Source organism: Bombina bombina, chromosome 1, assembly GCF_027579735.1.
Source record: "Bombina bombina isolate aBomBom1 chromosome 1, aBomBom1.pri, whole genome shotgun sequence".
In the NCBI taxonomy this organism is placed as follows: Eukaryota; Metazoa; Chordata; class Amphibia; order Anura; family Bombinatoridae; genus Bombina; species Bombina bombina.
This window is the reverse complement of record NC_069499.1, coordinates 577103356-577116971: the sequence shown is the minus strand read 5'-3', so window position 1 is coordinate 577116971 and position 13616 is coordinate 577103356. Positions and strand designations below refer to the sequence as shown.

General features: G+C 36.4%; 1 protein-coding gene across 1 annotated transcript in view; it reads right to left on the bottom strand.

Moving 5' to 3' along the window:
- ATIC (5-aminoimidazole-4-carboxamide ribonucleotide formyltransferase/IMP cyclohydrolase) overlaps positions 1–10294 on the bottom strand; it is a 191276-nt gene extending 180982 nt beyond the window's left edge. The window contains exons 1-3 of the mRNA XM_053698807.1: positions 10073–10294; positions 7260–7386; positions 5655–5731 (exon numbers count right to left, since the gene is read on the bottom strand). Coding sequence (XP_053554782.1) covers positions 5655–5731; positions 7260–7386; positions 10073–10283 — 415 coding nt within the window. The 5' untranslated portion in view covers positions 10284–10294. The remainder of the gene's footprint in view (positions 1–5654; positions 5732–7259; positions 7387–10072) is intronic.
- Between the last annotated feature and the right edge of the window lie 3322 nt (positions 10295–13616).

The following is a 13616-nucleotide window of genomic DNA, read 5'->3' as shown; positions in this document are numbered from 1 at the left end:
CTCGCTTTAACACACAGTTTCAAATTATTATGTTACTGATGAAGCCGGTATCCAGGAAAGAGGAAACAGCCCAGTTTTAGCAGCTGATATAAATGGTTTGGTGTTGAATAATGGAGATAACTGTTTTTGAATCACCAATGTTTGAGCTCTGAAAAATGTTAACCATTTATCCAAAAATTCCTTAGTCTTATTTAATAAATTAATATTCTGAATCTCAAACTTAATATGTTGTAGAAGGGTACTTATAAAACTAGGTGGAGAGGTATCCTTTTACTTCTTCAATATCACGTACCGCATTATCATTATACAATAGGTATGGCAGTAGTTCGGTCTAATTGCCAAATCTGTCAGAAAAAAAAATATATATATCTACCATTAATCTTGAAATGATCCGAGAAAAAGTTTGTTGTACCAAAAATTGAATTTGGACCATAATTGTGATATCTTTGGACATTTCCAGAATATATGTAGAGTATCAGCTTTATCTAGATGGCATTTAGGACAGTAAAAATCATTATTTGGAAAGAATTTTGCCAATTTAGAGGGAGAGAAAAAGACATTGTGAATCAGTTTGACATGTGATTCTTTCCAACCAATGGGAATTGTAAGTTTTTGCATTAACATTAAACTGTGTATAATATTAATAGAGTCTAATGCTGGAAAATGCAATACCTAGAAAGCTTGAATTTTATTTAAATATAACTCACCCTGTTTAGAAAGCAAAATATCATACAATAACGACATAGAACATTTGCCTACAGAAAATTTCATAATGGATAGATTGATCTCGGACCATCGACACAGTAGCTCAATTTTCCAACTTTTAGAATTAATAAAATGACGTATCTGAAAATATGCGAACAAGTCATTCCTAGATATTTGGAACCTGTGAATAAGGTTATTTAAGGATAGTAAATGTCCGGTAGAAGAGAACAATTGATGCAGGTATATCAACCCCTTTTGGGACCATGATTTAAAAACTGCTTGTTTGATTACTGGTATAAATTCTGGATTCCCACATATTGGAAGAAGGGAAGAGCATTTAAAATCTATTCCCAGATTGAAGCAAATCTTCTACCATGCAATGATAACATTCTTAAAAGTTATTAAATTTGTTAGAATATTAGGGAGATTCCCTATTGAACAATGCAAAATCGCCTTGAGAGAAAATGGTGAGATTATTTCTGTTTCAAGTTCATTAGAGGTGAATTTACTAAGATTTGTTAGCCAGTCCATGGCAGTCCTGGCTAACGTTACAAAATTGTACAGTTTAATATCTGAAAACACCAGCCCAGCATTCTCTTTTTTTTTTTAGTAAGTTTTGCTATTGATATGTGGGCTTTTTGCTTTTTCCATAACAATTGTGAACAAATTGAGTAGAATTATTTATCTGCTGTTTAAAAATAAAAAAAGTGGTAAATTCTGTAACAAATACAGAATTTGTGGAAATATAATTGTTTTAATCAAGGTGATTCTGGCTGACAAAGAAATGGGAAGATCCATCCAGTTTTTAAGATCTGAGATAGATTTACTAAAAACCTGCGGAAAATTCATCTCATGTTACCTTTTAAACATGCAATAAATTGGTGGTGAAATCCGTAATGTATATGTATGATGCAATACTATTGGTCAGAAATGACACCTTCCATTGTAATATAAAATAGGTAGATACACCTGTTTGTTTAGCTTTGATGAAGTGCCCTTGAGGCAGGAAACGCATCAGCTATCTGCAGTACCTGTCTGTGTCCCTTGGCTTTTATATGCATTCCCAATAAAATGGACATTTTAATACAGAGCACGCTCCTGGCTTGATCTCTTTTATGGTGATATACTCTGAGACTGCTAACTTTGTTTTGCTATTTGAATTTAAGTGTCGGAGCGGAGAGCCCTTGCAGTCTGGAGGATAGTCTGTCGGCTTGGGAGCGAGGCTACACGCACACCGTTAGCTGGAAGTCGCACGCTGCAAATAACCAAGCAGTGAAGACTGTTGGCTACTCCACATTGAAGGTGTGGGATAACGGAACTAACATTGCCTACATTCACGTTGAGAAGGCTGTATAGAGGTGCGGTAAATCCATACACTCTAATATTTATCAGGGGTTGACACTTTGGAAGTTTTCCTGTATAGCTGCAACAATGATATCTTTATTTTTAAAGGGGATCATCTTACAGCCAGCTCATTTGACGGCAGATAAGAGCCATAGGCCCAGCAAGTCTGCCCGACCTTACCTAACAGTATAAACTTATCTAGTTTGTAGGATAGCCTTATGCTTGTCCCATGCATTTTTAAAGTCCCCCACAGTGTTTGTTGCTACTACCTCTTGAGGAAGTTTATTCCATAAATCAATCACTCTTTCTGTAAAGAAGTGCTTCCTCAAATTACTCCTGAATCTACTACCCTTTAGCTTGAGCTCATGACCCCTTGTTCTTGAATTTTCCATTTTATGTAAAATACCCACAGCCTCAGTTTTACTAAACCCTTTAATGTACTTGAAAGTTGCTATCATATCACCTCTTTCCCTTTTCTCCTCTAAGCTATACATATTTAGGTCATTGAGCCTATCCTGGTAAGTTTTATTTTTTAAACCATGCACCATTTTGGTAGCCCTCCTTTGCCCAGATTCAAGTTTGTTAATATCCTTCTGCAGATATGGCCTCCAGAACTGCACACAATACTCAAGATGAGGCCTAACTAATGATCTATAAAGTGGCATAAGAACCTTACTATTTCTGCTGCAAATACCTCTACCAATACATCCAAGCATTCTGCTAGCCTTACTCGCTGCATTACTACATTGTTTACTAAGTTTTAAATCATCTGAAATAATAATTCCCAAGTCCTGTTCCTCATCTGTAACAGTCAGTAAAGTGTCATTGAGTCTAATTAACATTTGGATTTTTCTTCCCTAAATGCATTATTTTACACTTTGCTGTGTTAAACTTTAGATCCCAGTCGTTTGTCCAATCCTCCAATTGTTGTATATCACTTCTCATTTTGTCTACCCCCCCCCCCCCCCCGGAACATCCACTCTGTTACAAATTTTTGTATCATCTGCAAAGAGACATACTTTCCCCTGTAGCCCTTTGCTGATATCGCAGATAAATATGTTAAACAAAACAGGCCCCAGAACTGACCCCTGAGGAACACCACTAGTAACAGCCCCCTCTGCTGAATGAACTCCATTTACTAAGACACTTTGTTTTCTGTCCTTAAGCCAGCATTCCACCCAGTTCACAATTTTTGAATCTAGACCAAGGAGATAGTTTGTGAATTAGTTTATTGTGTGGGACGGTGTCAAATGCTTTGCTGAAATCTAGATATGCTACAACAACTGCTCCACCCTTGTCTAATACTTTTGTTACATAATCAAAGAAGTCAATTAGATTAGTCTGACATGATCTCCCTGAAGAAAAACCATGCTGATTTTGGTCCTCTAAATTGTTTGTCTTTATGTAAGTCATAATTCTTTCTTTTAAGAGGCTTTCCATTAATTTCCCTACTACTGAAGTTAAACTAACTGGCCTGTAGTTGCCAGATTCTTCTCTGCTGCCCTTTTTATGAAGAGGTATTACATTTGCTATTCTCCAATCATCTGGGACAGCTCCTGTTAATAGTGACTGATTAAACAGATCAGTTAATGGGACAGTTAGCACTGATCAAAGTTCTTTTAAAACCCTTGGATGAATATTATCAGGACCCACTGCCTTTTTAACATTTATTTTTGATAATGCTAACAAAACCTCATCCTCTGTAAAAAGATTACTGTTAAGCTTGTTTCTATTTTTCGTAGCATCCCTTAATGTAGACATTGTATCTTCACAATCTTTTGTGAAAACAGAACAGAAGTAATCATTGAGACAGTCTGCAATCTGCTTATCTCCTATTATTCTACCATCAACTGATTTCAACTTTACTATTCCTACCTTATTTTTTCTTCTTTCACTGATATATCTAAAGAATGTTTTGTCCCCATGTTTTACTGACTGTGCTATCTTCTCTTATGCATGAGCTTTAACCATCCTAATTAACTGCTTAGTGTTTTTTTGTTGGAGTCTCCATATTTTCATATCATCATCTGCTTGTGTGTGTCTGTAATTTTTATAAGCTATCTTTTTGTCTTTACAGCATGTGCTACTTCTTTGGAAAACCAAATTGGTTTCCGCTTTCTTTTACTTTTACAGACATGTCTAACACAGTGTGCGGTTGCATCTAAAATGGCACCTTTCACAAATTCCCACTGTTCTTGAACCCCTGTAATAAGAGTTTTCCCTTTTAAATAGTTTTTTAGATATTCTCCCATTAATGAAAAATCTGCCGTCCTAAAGTCTAAAACTTTTGTTTTAGTCTGGGTGGACAGTTCCTGCACATGAATACTAAACCAAACAGATTGATGATCAATGGATCCTAAGTTCTCACCTACAGACACATCTGAAACTGTATCACTGTTTGTAAGTATTAGATCTAATATAGCTTCCTTACGAGTTGGTTCCTTGACTAATTGCTCAAGTGATTCCCCTAGCAGAGATTCAAGAATGTTGGACTTGTAGTGAGTTGATAATATAATAATAAATAGCATTATGCAATGGTAGTATACTGGAAGTCTTATCTAAATTCGGCCATTAATATATTAAGAATAAAATAAGCAAATATTTGCAATCATACTCTTGTTTTTATAAATAACACCGTTTATGTTGACTCTGGAACTCAAACAGCCCTAGTTATTACAACTGTTAATTCTAATTAGTTATTTTGTTTTTGTTTTTTGGGGTTTTTTTTTGGGGGGGGGGGGTTAACAAAAACAAAACTAAGTACTGTTCAACAATAAGTATGTAACCGTGCACAATGATCTCTCCGGTTATTTGGGAATTATATCCTCAAATAGACTTTACCACATGCTCAGATTAATTACATTTTAATATAATAGTCGTATTGTTTAAAGTTTGTAACTATTGTATCTCTTTGTATGTTGAACATTCAATAAAAATGAACCAAAAAAAAAAAAAAAAATACATAAAAAAATAAATAAAAAGAAGCACTGAGATAAGGGTCGGTCTGCAAGGGCTTAGAAACAGGCAAAGTATGTAAATATAAACAATGTTGGTTATGCAAAGCTGGGGGAATGGGTAGTAAAGTCAAATCTCTATTTTAAAACAAAAAATCGAGTAGACTGTCCGTTTAATTAAAAAGCAAAATATGTTAGTGTATAAGTGCCAGCATGTTATTAAATTACTTTAAAAAAAAAAAAAGGCAGTGTTCTTTGAAAAACACTGATATCAAAAGTGGCTTTTAAGACCTAGAAATGTTTTAACTTAGTTAGTGACCCCTCCATTTTTAAAGGTGAAAAAGAAACACTTTCTACAAAAGTAGGTGTAAATTACTGCACTCTACATAGAATAAATATTAGGAAATAATGCATTGATTTCAACCTACCTTAGCATTCTCCTAAACTGGTAGTTATTTTAGGATTTTATTAAAATTAAGGTGTGTTTGATTCGTCATTAGGTTCAATAAAACAACAATTTACAAAATAAAACAACCCTAGAGTCCTTTCCTGTTATCTTACAGTAACCCTGTGTCAGAAAACCTAAACCCACAGTGATGTTATTTTAAACATGACGCTTCTGTCAAAAGACCAGTTTAACCGCTTAGTTACCTGCATGGACTGCAGGATGCAGGGTCTTCACACGACCTCCCAACATCTCTGGGAAGCCAGTGATCTCGGACACATCCCTAAAATAAAAAACACAAAGGGAGACAGGTGATGCAATTTGTTATATATGGTGTATGCATATCTGTTGTATCAGATCTGCCACTTACTTCACATATGAAATACTGACAGTTGTCTTATTCATTAAAGCGATGGTAAATCTGAGCGTTTAACACACACTAGTATCTACCATCACTAAAAATAAAGTAGAGTTTAAGTGATCTATTATCAACACAAGGGTGCTAATCTCACCCTGACGGTGCAGCAGTAAATCGCTAAACTAAGTGTCTCCGGCTGCCCACTGCTTTTCTTCCAATGAGCAGACACTTGCACCTCTAAACCATAAGCTGTGCTAGCATATAGAACACTGTCAGCTGGCATGCACGACTATTGGTTTAGAAGTGTGAACATTACCTCATTGAAGGAGAGGGCTGTGCCGTGGGCGGCCAGAGTCGTAGAGTTTAACAATGTCCAGCAGCACAGTCAGGGTGAGTCCAGCACCCTTTTTTAATAACTGATCACTTAAAGTGATGGTAAATCCAAGCGTATAAAAAATGCTTGGATTTACCATCACTAAAAATAAAGATTAGTTTCAGTCATCACTTAAAAAAGTAAAAAAAAAAATAAATGGTGTTAAAAATCACCCTGTGCGTCAAGTAGATCGCTAAACTCAGCGCCTCCGGCCGCCCACGGCACATCACTCTACTCCAATGAGGTGAGGTTTCCACCTCTAAAGGTCACCTCATTGGAGAAGACTGTGGTGGGCGGCTCAAATTTGTCATCACTTTAAAGGACCACTAAGTTAAACTGATTGCGTTCTTTTTCGTTTTATTAAACCTTTCCCCAACATATTTCGAATACCATGTCTTTTTCAGTTTCCTACCTGATTGCTGCAATCATAATCTTAAAAAAAAAGAATTTCTTTCCGAACCCACTCCATGAGTTGCTGACGCTCCTAGCCAATCCGCTGTGCAAACCGCCGTTTGAAGATGGCGGACAAAATTTCTATTGAGGATGCGCCATATTGCTCAACTTCATACACAATGTATTACCCTATGATGTCCTGGAATTTGGGTCGTCAGTAAGACACACTGCGCAAGCGCTAGTTTGTTCCTGTTTGGTGCGCATGCGATTCTCTACCTATTATTATAATGACATGTGAAAGCGGAGATTGGTTGAGAGTTATATACATGTAGGGGCTGAAAAAGTGGGCTGGATTAGATGACGTTGTAGATTAAAATTAAAAAACGGAATTAAAAGTTTCTGATGCTTCGTTTTGAAGGAATTTGAGTTTGCCAATTTTTATTACATACAAGTGATCGTAAATATGAGTTTTAATATAACAAAAAAAAAAAAAAGAGAAAGTTTGTAATCCTTTAAGGTACACATCGAAACAGATGAGTTAAACATCTGAACTACACTATGGATCAAATTCACTACAATGTAGAAAGAACAGCACAGAGCATGCAAATGTGGAACAACAGACTGTAGAGAAGAGTGATGAATGAACATGCCAGCAAAGGGGATGTAAACAGTAAGTTTATACTGCACCTGACAGAGAGACCGGCATCTCGCAATGTCTTTGCTGTCCCACCAGAAGCAATCAAGGAAAGGCCAATTGAATTCAAACGCTTAGCAAAGTCAACCAGGCCTGATTTGTCTGAGACACTAAAAAGAGCTAGAAGAGAAAACAAATAATTAAATACTTAAAAAAAGGGACATGAAACCTCAAAAAAAAATATTCATGACTCAGAAAATAAAAATTTTAAAAAGTTTCCGATCTACTTCTATTATCAAATGTGCTTTATTCTCATGTTATTCTTTGTTGAAGAGATATCTAGATAGATAGCATGCACATGTCTGGAGAACTACATGATGGAAAATAGTGCTGCCATCTAGTGCTCTCGCTAACGTATAACATTGTTGCAATACTGCAACCATATCGTTTTGCAGACACGTGCACACTTCCTGATCTTACTTTCCAGCTTTTCAAAGGATAACAAGAAAACAAGGAAAATATGATAATAAAAGTACATTGGAAAGTGGCTTAAAAATTGAATATTCTATCTGCAAATTCATTAAAGAAAAATGTTAGGGTTTACATCCCTTTAAACAGACAAACAAAATTAAAAAATGATATACGTTTTATCCTGCACAGTGAAACAAAGCTGCTTCTCCAGTAATTTAAACCTGAAAATGTCGTTTTTTTTCACCTGTACCTTCAGAGAAGCTGGACTGTATTTTGTGGAATGCAGATCACGGACCCTCCTGCTACATAATGCAAGTTATTGTTCAATTGTAATTTAGATCTGTCCCTAAATGGCCACAGTAAAGAGTAGGACACACAACTTAAAAGGCTGTTCAAAGGGTGTTTTTCTGTATTGCAAAACAATAGCATTATTGTTAACAAAATAACTTTTTTTTAAGCATTTTGAATGCAGCTATTTTGCAACGCATGGATTAATTTCATATGTTCCTTTAAACTGTGTTTGCCCTTGTGTAGGGGCCCTATGCTGTAAGAAGTAACAAGATTCTACAAGTGACTTCAGCATTCACATATCTAGTCTAATGGCATTTTTTAATTTATAGAAAATGTTCTGTCCTTAAACAACCCTAAACTGTTCAACGCAAAAACAATTCTGCTATTGTCTGCAATTATATACACCAGTCACGTTATGCACAGTATGAAAAGCACACAAGCCACTGATTATTTACAAGTTAAAGGGACACTGAACCCTATTTTTTTTCTTTCCAGATTCAGATAGAGCATGCAATTTTAAGCAACTTTCTAATTTACTCCTATTATCATTTTTCTTTGTTCTCTTGCTATCTTTATTTGAAAAAGAAGGCATCTAAGCATTTTTTTTGTTCAGAACCCTGAACAGCACTTGTTTATTGGTTATTGGATTTATCCACCAATCAGCAACAACCCAGGTTGTTCAACAATAGGCTGACATCTAAACTTACATTCTTGCTTTTCAAATAAAGATACCAAGAGAATGAAGAAAATTTGATAATAGGAGTAAATTGGAAAATTGCTTAAAATTAAATGCTCTATCTGAATCACGAAAGAATAAATTTGGGTTCAGTGTCCCTTTAAGTATTAAACGACGTGTGCAGAATGTAAATTGGGGAAATTATTTAAGGGAGCATGTGATTTCTTGTGAATTGTAATGTACTTCACAATATAAAGTAGTCCGTCAAATACTTGGTTTCTGTTAGTCTTTACTGAACTTGTCATAAAGACAATGAGAAATGAGTCCTATAAAATGCCAAACACATAAATACACATGAAGTATTATTACAACCACTACAATGTACAGTTTAATTCTAAACTAAGAATATTCTGCCTGTGTAATTACAGTAGAAAGAATCCTTTCAGTAAAAGGGATATAAACATGCAAAACAAAAATAGTGTAATGTGTTAGAGTATTTTATTATAACACTATTGCTGGCATATATCGGTTATACTCCCGTGAAAGTGTTAAAACACACATAAAGTCAGACCCGGATCAGCAATGCACTACTGGGAACTGCTAAATACACCTGGAAAGCTAATGACAAGATACATACATATGTAGCAACTAAGCATCGGCTAGATCCCAGTAGTGCACTGACAAGCCTGAGCCTACTTAGGTATGCTTGCTTTACAACAAAGGATACCAAGAGAACAAACATTTGCTAATGGAATATTAAAAAAGTCTCTTAAAATTGCATGCTATTTCTGAACCATTTCACATCCCTTTAAAGACTAAGGACCAAGACTGCAACCATGGAAATAAAGCCCATTGCAGTGCCTGAGCCTCAAAGGGCACCGATATCCAATATATAATGAATAGGCATTAGGCGTTGTTTAGGTTGATTAACGGAATCTATATGTGTGTGTATGCTGAATTGACTATGAAAATAAATATAGGAAAGCAAAATCAAATGTGTGAGAGAAAAAATGCTTTATAATTTAAATAGATTTTGGGTCTGATGACCTGGACGTTGAGGCTGCCACAAAATAAGTAATCGTGGGCTGCACACGAACGTATAGTGGATAAAGTGGCAGCTGATTGAATGGGATAGTAGATGGAGTTTTATGACACCCAAGGAGATGATCTTATAGGGGTGATGGCCAAAGAACTACTTTGTCAGGACTCAGGAGACATTAGGCTGAGGAGCTGATGCCAACAATAAAACATTTTATGTCCGGGGTGATATGACCAGGGACTATACAGTTGGGTATAACCAAGAAAATGTAGAGGTGCCAAAGCCATATGAGAAATAGTGGTAGTGATGCCCAGTGGGGAGTTTTGCTTTTTGTAAAGTATGGGAGGACCCGAGTGAATAATGGTAAATTTCAGGCCTTCCCCGCTCACCAAGCTGCGCCATCTCTCTGGTCCAGGCGCCGAACCTGCTCAACACGCACACGTGGGGAAGGCTGCGAGTCGAGTGGAGTGGGCGAGGCTTACGAGGAAGTAACCTAAGACTGGCAGCATAAAATGGGCGTTGCTCCTGCAGGTTAAGGGGCGCGCCTTGGCACAAGATAGAATATACGGGTTTTGCCTGAGACACAGCTCTCAGTGACATTATACGGGCGGAGAAATCTGATGAACAAGTCGGATACAACTGGGAGGAGCAGAATGCGAGTTTGAGTGTACTGAGTGCTCCGCTAACCTGTCAATCACAAAAATTGACGGGGATAACATGATTCTTTCTTCAAAAGCAAAGTGAAATAAATATAACGTAACACTTCTTTACGCTGCTGTTGCGCTTTGCTCAACACAGTAACAGTTTTTTTGCTGTTAAAGGGATATTCCAGCCAAAATTTTAAAACACATGGGTGCATTTCGTTATTGAACAGAAGCAATTTTGTAATATACATGCATTAGCAAAATTGCTTCTAATACAAGCTATAGCTATTTCAAACACCAGCATTTTAAACACAACTCCTGCTCAGAGAGCCTAAGGTGCTTGCATCGTCTGGTAATGACACAATTTGTTAATTGCTGACATGATACAAGTCCCACTGATGATCTGAGCAGCTGCAGTATTTAATATATGGATGCAGTAAAAATATTTCTAGCTATGCTTCACATGCACATGCAGAGAAAAATGTTAACACTAAAACAGTGATAACTCTTAATAGAAGCATTTTTGCTAATACATGTACAGTATAATGAAAATATGTTTCTATTAAAAGATGCAATAAATCATGTGCATATATATTTTGACTGGAATGTCCCTTTAATATTGTATGTGCTATTATGATGCCTCTTTCATGTACGATGTAATCAAAATCCTGTTGAAAAGTTGATTAAATGAGTTATCTACAAAACTCGACAAATAATTTAATGTGGATTTTCCGTAAAAAATCATTAGATACATTCTCCCAAAATTTTGTGATCAACCCCAAAATGTTTCTACGCCATAAAATGCAGTAACACCTGGCACTTTGCAGGGCCGCCACTAGAAATATTGGGGCCCCTAACTTTTACTAAACCATTGGCCGGGCCCCCTTCCCCCAATCAAGTTTTGGCCAATTGACTAAAATGTGTGCACACTTTATTACATTTGACTACACTGAAGAATAAATGGACATCCCAACTCTCCCTGAAGTTTAGGGAGTCTCCCTGATTGTAATAGCGGCTCCCTGATGCCAGCAAATGGAGTGCAATCTCCCTGAAACTCCAAGTACCATGATCCAATGTGTCCCAAATACGGAAAAGTGTTTCTTTAAGAAATGCCTTTAGTTGCTGGGACGTTATAGAATCCTCAAAGCATCAGTAACCAAAAAGCCCCCACTGATTTTAATAAAATAAAACACAAATACTACCTTATTTACTGCACGCAATTAAACTTTGTATTCTAAAATATTTAAGCATTCAACAAGCGTACGATTACTGGAAAATAGGTTTGTTGTAAGTGGTTGTGCAATAAAGCTACTTTTTTTAATGTGACTTTAGTGGGAAGCTACTTTAATGATAAGTCCCTATTTTATTTTTAGCAGGTGAAGCCACCTCCCTGAAATTAGTTTTTGCAGGTTGGGATGTCTGTAAATGTAGTAACACACATACAGAAATACACACTCAAATGTAGACACATCACACACCTGCACACACATTCACACTTACTCACATGCAGAAACACTTACAGACATATATAGATTATCTATACTGATTTTATAGTCTGGTGTGAGTGCTGATCTATGTGGAATAATTTATTACATTATTTTAATGTTGTTGATAAGCTTCTTTAATACAAATTTGTGACATAATGCAACACTGCAGCAATATTAGTCAGCGCCCTTAGGCAATACATTGCCCCTAATAGTTCCTAAGTGCCTAAGGAGTCTGGGAAAAAGAAAAATTTGGTGAAAGAAACTCTCTCACATACACACTAGAGACAATACAGGGACGTATCCACTGCCTTTCAAGTGAAAGTATCAAGTCTTTCACAATAGTCTAGTTAAAACTGTTAGTAAATTCTCTAGAGATAGTTGTGAACTGTCAAGAAGGGGATTGGTTAGCTGTCCGGCCTTTCCTCCAAGGAATGGCAATGACAGATACACTTGGGGTAAGATTACATATGCAGCGCAAGCTTCAGCTTAACTGCTGAAACCCGCGCCGCCCGTAACTTCACCTTGCACATCGGGGAATCACATATACGGCGCCGGCAGTTTATAAACTGCCGTAAGTCGTATAAACTAGCGATGTCCAGAAATGAGCGTAAATACAAATCTCTGGAGTCGCCAGTTATTTACTGTACTTTATAAACTGCCTAAGAAAATAAAAAAAATATTAAATTTCCCATGAAAGTCTAACCGCCTCCCAAAAATAAACCCCAAGCGTAAAACCCCTATATCCTCTCACATCGCAACTAATAATAAATGTGAAATTAGAAATGAAAAAGAGGGCGCCACATAGCGTGATACTGTTGAATCAGGGTCAAAGAGAGAATATTCAAAAAGGCTTACCGAAAAGCTATGCACCGTACTGTGACCGGTGCTTTTGGGCGGACTAACACTCTCAGTGGTTAGCACACTGGTGAGTCTCTGATGTACTGCAGGCAGGTGAATCTCTGCGTGGTTCGGTTAGAGTGACCGTGCGTCTGTGGGGAATTGTATTGCAGACTGCGGTAGAATTCAAGACCAAACACCTTTCCAGAGTGGATCAATAAAAGCGAAAGACAACTTCCGTGAGATAGAATTAAAATCTTTAATCCATGAAAGAACTGCTACGCGTTTCTCGACCAATATCTGGTCGTTTCCTCAGGCATAAAACAATGGATACAATTAGAACAAGTTAAAACCTTAAATACAGGTAAATTTAAAAGCGGAAGTTGTCATAGTTTCTGAAAGAGACCAATGGTGACTAAGTTAACACTGTGGATCTTATTAACATTGATTGTGATATACACCTGTGAACTTAACCATTGTTAACATGTGTCTGTAACCATATGTATCAAAATATCGCAAAAATGTTCCTGACAGATTAATCAAATATGTGTCAATAATGGTGTTAAGCTAAATCAATTCTAACTTTATAAAAATCAGCAGACGCTCCTAGCAATTAATCGCATGTATATAGGAGTTGGTGTATGTATAATGGATATTTCAAAGCCTATATGTTTATTTAAAAACAAGCATGTGGTGTTGTGTAAAGAGATATAATTGATGATGTATGTAAATGGTGTGAAATGTAAATGTTAATGTAAAAGTAAAAAATGGACATAGAGCTATAAATAAGAAACAAAATGAATAAAAGTAACGATGAACATAGATAGAACTGAGGACTCTGGACCCCACGGCTGTGAAAAATAATATATAAATATTTATTGATATGCTGACGTTTTAAAACCATCACATATCCAGTTGGGTTGGTTACAACTTTTGTATATTAAAATGTAAATTCATTATTTAAT